The 10,173-nt window shown below is 43.4% G+C and overlaps 2 protein-coding genes across 2 annotated transcripts; one reads left to right on the forward strand and one right to left on the reverse strand.

The window, feature by feature from the left end:
• Positions 1–1,274: 1,274 nt before the first annotated feature.
• LOC136437480 (complement C1q-like protein 3) lies at positions 1,275–3,058 on the reverse strand. The gene is made up of 2 exons (XM_066432098.1): positions 2,490–3,058; positions 1,275–2,206 (listed from the first exon to the last, which is right to left on the reverse strand). Exons 1-2 carry the CDS (start codon positions 2,647–2,649, stop codon positions 1,653–1,655), a joined length of 714 nt encoding a protein of 237 aa, XP_066288195.1. The 5' UTR covers positions 2,650–3,058; the 3' UTR covers positions 1,275–1,652.
• A 937-nt stretch (positions 3,059–3,995) lies between these two features.
• On the forward strand, positions 3,996–7,819 carry LOC136436294 (ras-related protein Rab-9B-like). Its single transcript, XM_066430143.1, has 2 exons — positions 3,996–4,198; positions 4,805–7,819. Exon 2 carries the CDS (start codon positions 4,830–4,832, stop codon positions 5,424–5,426), a length of 597 nt encoding a protein of 198 aa, XP_066286240.1. The 5' UTR covers positions 3,996–4,198; positions 4,805–4,829; the 3' UTR covers positions 5,427–7,819.
• The last annotated feature ends 2,354 nt before the right edge of the window (positions 7,820–10,173 follow it).

Genomic DNA, 10,173 nt, shown 5'->3' on the forward strand with positions numbered 1-10,173 from the left:
CTGTTTGTGGTGTTGGACATCCCTGCAGGCCGAAGCCAGGTACTTCTTCACACCTGAGTCATGAGTCAAGTGAGGACATCAAGGTATCAAGTGTCTTTCCCAAGGACACAACATCGGCACCTCAGGGATTCGAACTTCAGTTTCCGAATCAGCAACCCTAATCACAGGGCAACGTGCCACAAGGTTGACTTAAATTTCCCAAAGTAAAGAGACAGTCTAGTTGAGTAAGGAATTCAGCGTTCTCTCTGTTAGGTCGGTTATGAGAAACGAAACATCACAGGCACACTCACCCGCAACGTAATCTATACACAAAGATTTGAATTGAAATAACTTCGTGGGTTTGTCAGGGCTAATTCTACTCTACTTCTCTAAGAGTCTCTCTCTCTTGTTGCAACGATTACTATGTATAACATCCGGCGAGCACAGAATTCACGACACTCACGATCCAGAGTGTTACAAAACGCATACACTTTCGACCTGGCCAGCACAAGGCCGTCTTGCACTATCATTTGGCCATACTTATTTGATTACCTGGATATGGATGATATCCACTCGCCGCCCAAAAATTAATGAGAGCATGCCAAAAAAGTTCGTTCGAAAATGTAAGTGGTCATAAGGGTTTTACAAATGACTGATGGCACAAAGCATGGCATACAAAAAAATGAGTGCATGCGTGCGTGCGCGGATGAAATCCATGTAATCAAGTCATGATCAATGTGGCCTTACTGGCATTCAATGTAGACGGACTAATATGCAATTTCGCGTTTAAAACAATAGTATCGCTACAGTCAAAGGTGGACAAAAAGTTTCGCGGTGGTTTTAAGTTCACGCTGAAGGTTCACCGCGAAAACTGCGAACATAAAACCACCGCGAACATTTCTGCATGTACAGCACAGTATTACTTTTATTTTATGAAGCGGGTTAGCAGATATGTCAATGTAAACAGACTAGCATGCAGGAGTCCGGAGAATGTTTTCACACGTGCTGATGACAAGTGAGCTGCTGATGTTGGCACTTCATTTGACTGACTCATCCACGAGTTGTTTCCGTTCTGGCCCCTGCAGTTGGCATGGATCGAGGTTACGCAATTTGTCGACGACGGGCGAGCGTCTTTGTGTTGGTTGGGTGCCGACTTTTTCTCAATGTCTACACCGCAGAACTGTAATTGTTCCAACTGTCTACTTTCTGGTGTAAAGTTTCTTAATTAGATAAACCATGCATTTCAAGCTCTATTTGTCAGTACCTTTGCAGCTGTCTTAAGAAGCGAGAAGACGTTGAACATGTACATACCAGCATTTATTAGTCATAGTCAGATACCACATTCGAATATCACCGTAATTATACTTCTGCTTTATCACCATGGCCTGATTTTAAACCTCCTTGCCTGTACTTAGCTCAGTAAGACTTTTTCGAACACCTGCTTCAACGTTTCTCTGCACACACTGTTCTGAGGTATCAATAAAATCTGACGTATCAAGATACTTTTCTTGTAAATAATCAAAACGTAACGGATACTTGCAAATTTGAAAGAAAGAATATAAATACGTAGTTTGCAAACTACCTATAAGCCGCTTGTAAGAGCATAAGTGTATAATAAAGGTCTTTCATTCATTCTTGAAGTGTTTGATGTAGTCTTGCTGTCCGACGGCCGCTCAGTCTGCATGGATGAGGAATCCTGAGAACGTGACGTATCTGTTGATGCTGCTGAACAGATCGCGCCCCGCTTGCAACATCACGCAAACCTCGTCCCCAGGCTGCAGATGTAGGATGGCACTGTGACTGCTGGACAGGGAAAGGGTCTCACTAGCGTCGTACTCATGCAAAGCCACCATTGCTTGGCCGTTCTTCACTAACCACAGGAAGTAGCTTTCGTCACTTGTATCTATCTTACCGGTAAACGTGAAGAAGTAGACGCCTCCGACTGCAGTCACAAACTTCCCCGTCTCCCTGTTATAGGCCCCGCCCACGTTGCTAAGGACGTCGTCATACTTCACCACCGTGTCGGACGAAGGTTTATCAAGACTGGTCGTTCTCGCCACAGAAAACGCCACGACAGGTGGAGCAGGTGGGCTGGTTCCAGGTGCGCCCTTCTCACCTGCCGGTCCCTGTTCACCTTTGTCTCCTCTCTCGCCTCTCGGTCCGACCGGGCCCAGCTTACCCGGCGCACCTCTGGGAGGAGCTCTCTCACCAGGCTCACCTTTCGGCCCTTTGGGAAAACACATGATGAATGGAAATATATGAAACGTTAAAGCAATTAGCACGTTTAAGCAATTCACGTTTCGTACCAATGTCTGTAAGAGTTACAGACTGTCGTACGAGATATAAAGTGCTGATTACTTTATTGTAATGTTACATCCAAACCGTTCCAAATGGAGATTCACACTGCAGGTAAAATTAGAAGCTAGACTGATGCGCAGCGCAGACGGAAAGAGGATCCACACGGGTGGTACGGAATACACCTTATTGTTTTCTATATGTACTGTACTCACCCCGCGGCCCATCAGTCCCCGACTCGCCTTTAGCGCCCGGTGCCGCCACCACGGTGATGTTCCCACAGTTTAGCTGCGGAGCGCAGACGTCGTCCTTACCCGTCTGCAGTGCCGCAAAGGCGCGCAGGACGAGAAGAAAAACCAGCACAGCGATCTTCATCTTGAGTTAGAGACGGCTGATGTGATGAAGTGGTGTGCAGGAGTGAAAATCTTGGGTTGTTAAGGCAGCGTGTTTACGTCTTGAAGAAATGAGAAAACTGAAGCCGCCGACCGTATGCGCAGTCCCGACGATGGGCAAAAAACAGTTCGTCGGGGGTGGGCCAAGAGATAGTAGTATGGTGTGTTAAGGCGGAAGCTCGGGGGAAAATGTAGATGAAACTGGGTTTTTTCTCTGCACTTATAGTTTTGTATCTTCCAGTTTCCTTGTGCAAATTATCCGTTATGATATTTAGATACGTCTGTTTAAGCAAGTAAGTGGTGTGTTTATTACAATGTCAAGTTCCTCAACCCTCCCGTCTACCTTTCTTTCCGATCCACCCCTTGGAGAACTTGGAGAGTTTGTCTCCGTTGTCAGATCTCATTAGGAAATACAGATGTAGGGACATCAAAGAACTGTAACAGTTGTTGACCGATTTTGAACATATGGTACTTCTAATTAGTCCCCCATTGCCAACCTCAAAGTATGTTACTTCTAATCAGTCCGCAATTACCAACCTCAAAGTATGTTACTTCTAATTAGTCCCCAATTACCAACCTCAAATTAGTCCTTTTCCCGTGATTAGTATAATTTCTTCATGGGTTCATTAACTTTGCCAAGAGGGTTATGTTTTCCAGCGGACGCCCGTTGTTGATCTCATTAGGAAATAGAGTTGTCATTTTGGACGGTGTTGACTGTATTTCCTCGTTGCTAGATGTGGTGAAAAGTTTAATTAATCCAACCACACAAGCAGAAACAACTCGCTCACACGAGAGGTACTTGCCCAACGTTTGCCAAGGAATCGCTGATAAGGAAGACATACGCATCCTGGCTGGAGCTGCATTTGTGTTTCGGAAGGGACGTAAAATCCGTAATCGTGGAGGTGTCTCTAGCACGTTAAAAAGGCATTACAGCAGTCTCCTAACTCAGATGGGTACCTACTGGCTGTACTTCGGATGAATAGATTATCATAGCTGAATAAGCAACGTTTGACTTGACTTGTAGTTGTAATTCTTGTTAAGCAATGAAACATTGGTAGTTTCTTTTTCTTAGATACTATGCATCATGCGTATCATACAGTATTTCTGACAAAATGACAGATCCATCTGTCTGTAGCCATATTTTGGCAGTGAACACTAAGTCCCGTTCACTAACGACATCTGGCGGAATATACCTAAAGTGCAGGATGCTGTTGGTGATAACGGTGCAGAGGTCAATGCTACCATTCGTCGTAAATCACAGAAATTGCACAGATTCTGTCTCGGAACAGATCAGTCTCGTAGACAGTAATGTTATGTAGCTATATGCCCTTTTAAATCTTCTGACAAAGATGAGGTCATAAGTGCGTGAGGAGAGTGTGACCACCGGCGCACCCCGTCATGCTTTTGGGTGACGGAAGTCATGTGACATACCAAGGTACCAGCTACGTGTTGGAGGGGAAAAGTGCTCGGTCCGCTGCCCTGCAGAATTGTAGGGACAAAAGCTGTCGTAATGAAGAAAACGTCAAGTTAACGTAAGTATGAAGAGCTATGTGTTTGTGTAGGTGGCGATGAGACGACTGAAGAGGCCGTGAGAAGGCCGCTTTGAAGCGTAAACATAACAGGTGTATATAGTGGGAGGGCAGGGCTTACGTCTTCGTCTTACGCCGCCAAGTTTCATATCAGACTGTGCAGGTTTTGACAAGGATCGAGCTTGGGAACCGTCTGAAAACCCTCGTTCATTGTGTCTGTTATTTAATGTCTGACACAACCCATTCTTTGCTGTCCGGGATAACAGATTTAGGAGACCGGTGGGAGGGGGGCGGTGTAGCTGAAATTCAATCTGGTTCGATCAGTGATAACGGGCGATGTAACGTTACTAGTAGTTAATAAAACAACTTATCGGTATTAAGCGTTGTGGACGGGTGTCTTGTGAGGATAAGCATGAAATTAAAAGCTGGCTCCACTGAATCATTCTGTAAAAACGTTAACGTTTGGGGATGGGAGCCAGACTATTCTGTGGATCATAGGATGAGCTACAATAGGATGGAACTAGTCACATCCTTAGCCCAGTCCATATAGAAATGTCCTTGGCTAGTGCTAGTTTTCAGGAAATGATGTCATTGTCTTCACCTCTGTAGGTGAACACAGCTAGAAGCTTCAAAGATGTCCAAGTCTACTCTACTAAAGGTTGTTCTTCTCGGGGATGGCGGGGTCGGGAAAAGCTCGCTTATGAACCGGTTCGTCACGGACAAATTCGACAGTCAGTCCTTCCACACGATTGGCGTAGAATTCCTAAATAAGGACATCGCGGTGGACGGCGAAGGTTTCACCCTTCAAATCTGGGACACGGCTGGCCAGGAGAGGTTCAAGAGCCTGAGAACGCCGTTCTACCGTGGGGCGGACTGCTGCTTACTTACCTTCGCCCTCAACGACGTGCAGAGCTTCAAGAACCTGGGCATGTGGAAGAAGGAATTCCTGTACTACGCGGACGTGCGTGATCCCGACAACTTCCCGTTTGTCGTGCTCGGGAACAAGTGCGACATGACAGACCGCGAGGTCGCCACGGAACAGGTGGAGGCCTGGTGCCGGGAGAACGGGGACTTGCCGCTGTATGAGACGAGTGCGAAGGACGCTATAAACGTGGACACGGCGTTCACGGCGGCTGTGCGGCGGCTCGTGAGGCTTGAGGAGAGAGTGGAGGCAGGGTACAGCAACACCGTCGACCTGAACGCACAGGCGAAACAGTCGTCCTGCTGCTGAGGACTGAGGTGTAGAGAGAGTTCAATGAGTAGATGAGTTCACAATTCCTCTGACAGACTACAAAATAATGATACACTTCCTTGGACATCAGCCCTTTTTGGCTGCCATCTATATCCAAGATTGATATATAAACAGATGAATAGATTAAAACAAAAACACTGTGTTCAAGCACTCTCTAAGAACAGACTTTGCATTTAGAGAGAGTATCAGAAGTAAATGAGTTCATAATTCTGCAGACTCAGGGCTGTCTCCAGCTTTGAATTCTTTTTCCGTCCACATATTGTTTGGGAGCCCATGTTGTTCATTTTCATTGTCAAATCTGTCATTTTAAGCCTACGAAACTACATTTTCATCCATTTCATGTCAGAAAGTTCAGACCTTTGGGATGGACTGGGTGACATTTCTGGCCGTCCCAACAAGCAAATTTCCATCCCAGGACAGAAGGACTTGGAGACAGCCCTTTGTATACTACAAAATGATGACACACTTCCTTAGAAATCAGCTCATTTAGGCTACCATCTGTATCCAAGATTCATTGATGAATGAAGACCTTTATTGCACATTTCTGCCACACTTGGCTAAGTACAGGTCGCAACAAAGCAAAATAACAAGTACAGTTAACGGATACAAAAGAATATGGCTAATAAATAGATTAAAACAAAAACTATTCAAACACAGAGCAGAACAGACTTTGCATTTATGTGTACACAATCGAATGCACAAAATGTGTTCAAATGTCGGCGGAAATGATGTACTAGTAATCACTCCAGCAGTTTTGTAATCTGTGGAAGTGTGAACTTGTCTATTCACTGGAATAGTAGATTAACATTCCCTTTTCTAGTGTTACACCATCCAACGAAGAGGGTATATTAGGACAATGAACAAGAAAACCCAAGGCTAGCTTTAGACTCAATACCCAATGACACGCATGGTTTTAATGAAAAAGATATCACAATGAAGTGATCTACACGATTGTACAACTACACAGAAAACTTTCAGATGTTCATCTCTAGAAAATTTTGGTTGACTTACCTTTAATTGAAAAGTACCTTTTAGTCAGGTAGCCATTTTTTTTCTTTTTTCATCCATGCATTCTTGAATTTCAGCTAAGACTAGTTTGTACATGTACATGTATGTGATTTGGTAAAGAGCTCAAGTGAGCAAGTCTGTTAAACAACTTTCTTCTTTTGAACAACTTGTTGAGATTGTATGGTCATAGGGTAGATTTGCAGAAGTCTTGCCTTTTATCTGTATGGCAACATGAGCTTTGTTGTTAACATACTAGTATGAAACTCAAGCCGTCAAGTCGATGAAACTTAATTTAATAGATAGAAGAAAATACTTGAATGTGCACACAATGTACCTGATTCCCCTACATGCCAGTTTTGATTGGTATGGTGGTTTTAAAGTTAAACACCCCCAAATTGCTACATTTTATGTACAGATGGGGATACCTTGTAACAGTTTTTTTCTGTAAGCATCCCAAGGTTGCGTCTGTGTAGGCCTTGCAGTAACGTAATACATTAGAAATCCGTCTTTTCTCGTCATTTTGGGGTGGAAAATTAGGATCAGAAGGCATGGGAAAATGTCCAAAAAAACAACAAACCTACACATTTGAAGCGGGATCTATTTAACAAGTGCCAGTGGATTTTGTCTGTATGGCCCCCTTTCCAATAGACGGAGATTGCTGAGCGACCCTGCAGGGACCAGAATTGGATTTGCTTGACCCTTGATTTCATAATTGAAATGTGATTCACGATAAAGTCAGGAAAACACACAAAACCGTGAAAACGTTAAAAAAACGTTGTTCTTTGTCTACGAAATTTGTTTGATAAGATTTAGCAATCTTTCAAATCTTTGGTTGCAGTCAAAGCCTCTAATAGAAATGGGTATTAACTATTAATGCTACTGTAACAGTACATCGCTATTGGTATTTGTACAAGCACATTGACATATCGTCCAACAAGTTCGATTCCCCCTCATGATATCTAAAAACGTGACATTCTATGTATTTTTGAAACAGAATCTGTACTTAATTCTTCCTATACGATTGTACAGTATGCTTGCAGAGCCTTCAGCATGCCGATCATGAACAAATTGTAAGAAATTTATTTTATGAAGTGTCCACAGTTTCTTCTCAGTAGTGTACTGGGATGTTTGTATGATAATTGAGTGAAACTTACAACTGATGTCAATATCCAATAACAACCTGTGAATGGAAACGGTGGCCTTGATTGTCTTCATTACTGGAATATTTGATGTGAAATATTCTTATTATTGAAGCGTGTTTGAAAATTTTAGCAGTCTTGACGTGTACTGGTATATTCATTGGCACAAATTCTACACACGAAAACCCAATAAACTAAGTCATCAAGGACTTGAGTGAAACGTTATTACACCGACCATGTACTGTTGATGTTGAAATGTTCTCGGTGGTTTTGCTTTTGTGGTGAACTATTACAGCTAAATCATGACCCCACGAATATGTTTTGTAATTCTACAGTACTATAGAATGGTTTCAACTGCAAAAGTCTACTGCAAAATAAAACCACCGTGAAATTATATCCATTTACAGCATACAACCATGTCCTTGACACAACAGAGCGTTTGATTTACAGGAATGTATTTACAGTACATGTACTTACCACGCCATAAACCTATAGCTAGCAGGTGCTCTTTTCTTTGGCAACGAACACCCGTTTCCAAATTCCAGCACCATTGTGAAATCTGCCATACAAGTTCAGGCACTAGCTATAGGTTGATATAGTCTTGTGATTGTGGAAGTGTATTGGGAGCTGTTCTCTTCTCGAGTTGTAAGGAAAAATCCCCTGCCATTTCATAAATTATGTGTGTAAAATGGACTTTGAAATGCCTGTATTACAATCAAAAGATGAAACTGGGGAGTCCACTTCATTCTCCTATGCAGAGCTTAATCCTGGGACATGTACAAAGCCTTACTACTAGTAACCGTAGGAATCCATGGGAAAGCTCTGCATAGGAGACTGTCTATCTAATCTGCACTAAGAGCTGGATTTAGTATTTTATTTTTTTGGGGGGGAGGGCATATTTGTCCCAACATCATTATTAGTGTAGGGGTGACCCGGTGCACTTGGCTGAAAAACACGAGGCCACATTGCACACAAATAGCTCAGAGATTATACCCAAGGTCCCTATTTAGGTATGTGGGTCACATTTTCATTTCATTTTTTTCTTCATATTTGTCCCAAACTGAGTCATATGAATCAGAAAACCAGTTGGCAAGGTCACATTTTGGCAGATTCAAGAGATGGAATTAATCGGTGTGACTTTATGTGCTGACCAACCTTCAGTTGACCTTTGACCAACTTAAGTCCACCGGAGGTCAGTAGGTGACCTGACAAGTAATGCATGGGGGAGGTACAGTAACTAAATTCATTCATTTTCACGGGTTTAATTCTGCAGTAGGTGTGGAAGGTTTTCGCTGTGTTTCAAACTTGCGGTCAAGGCAATACTGCAGCACAAGAACATATTTGCGGCATCATGATTTCTAGTGGAGAGGGACCGTGAAAATAAGTCCACTGCAAACGTTTCAAAATTTACAGTACACTCATCATGTGACACCTCACACCCCTGCTGTATCAACCCACTGGCATAACAAGGGCGAACTTTGTACCAGGGTCCGTAGTGATAGCAGGAAGTTGTGATTTGTTAACACTAAAATCTCTTGTATGCATCTTCAAATTAGTAAGCTAATTAAACAACCCTGTCTTGAAACTCAAATATTTTTCAACTACCCAATTTCATGTAGTTGTATCAATGTGAAGTCATTGTAAAGGCGTGTATATATGTTGATACTTTGCACCAGGGTTCATAGTGATAGCGGTAAAGCCGGCCAGCTCAGAGACTGAGGATGACGCTTTTCCGTTAGCTACATTTGTAGTACTGTAATGCAGCTTCGCTATGGCTCATGTTTTCATCCAAGCACACCGGGTTTCGCCTACTCTTCTCGATGAGTGTGTGTGGTTTTTTTTACATGCAGAAGTTTGATGCTTCAGGCGAATTCCTGAGCTGCCTCATACACAGGGCCGCCGACTTAACATTCCCATCTGATAGGATAATACAACTTCTTCTGGTCATGCCCAGACCCGGGTGCGAACCCGGGCCACTGGCTCCACAAAATTTGAACCACTGGACAGGGCTGAAGATGATAAATACTCCTATGCTAGGCCCGTAGGATGGTTACCATGGTAACTGAACTGCTACACTTAACTTTTCTTACTCTTATCTATGACCCCTCCCCTCAACCTTGTTTAAAAGCGGCCATGTGGCCGAACAAGCACATCAAAGAAAAACAAAGGCTTTGACTTGACCTGACACGATGAACAGGTTTGGTATGACTTGGTATTGGGGTCGTGTGGCGCAACGGCAGAGCGTTTGACTCAAGAGGTCCCGAGTTCGAATCCTGTCATGTCAACAATCTTGTGCCCTTGGGAAAGGCACTTAACACGACTTTCCACACTCCACCCAGGTGTGAATGGGTACCTGACTTCGGTTGGGGAAGGTCGTATTGAGGTCTCCGAGTGGCAGTCGCCCAGACCCTTGCGACAGTTCCACAAAATGCAAGTGTGGATAAGATATTATATATGTTGTGTATTGTGTGAAACCTGTACCCTGCATCAAATCAGCGCTAATAGGCTGCCATTGTGGGTAATTTCTGACCAATAAAAACCATTATTATTTAAAAGTATAGAATGGACCAGTAAACAAC

This window comes from Branchiostoma lanceolatum, chromosome 6 (assembly GCF_035083965.1).
Source record: "Branchiostoma lanceolatum isolate klBraLanc5 chromosome 6, klBraLanc5.hap2, whole genome shotgun sequence".
Lineage (NCBI taxonomy): Eukaryota > Metazoa > Chordata > Leptocardii > Amphioxiformes > Branchiostomatidae > Branchiostoma > Branchiostoma lanceolatum.

Excerpts from the sequence above, each read along its gene's own strand:
- LOC136437480 (XM_066432098.1), bottom strand. The coding sequence starts at position 2,649 with ATGAAGATCGCTGTGCTGGTTTTTCTTCTCGTCCTGCGCGCCTTTGCG. Across the intron at positions 2,207-2,489 it reads GGGGACTGATGGGCCGCGGG|GGCCGAAAGGTGAGCCTGGT; the intron begins GTGAGTACAGTA and ends GTTTTCCCAAAG.
- LOC136436294 (XM_066430143.1), top strand. The coding sequence starts at position 4,830 with ATGTCCAAGTCTACTCTACTAAAGGTTGTTCTTCTCGGGGATGGCGGG.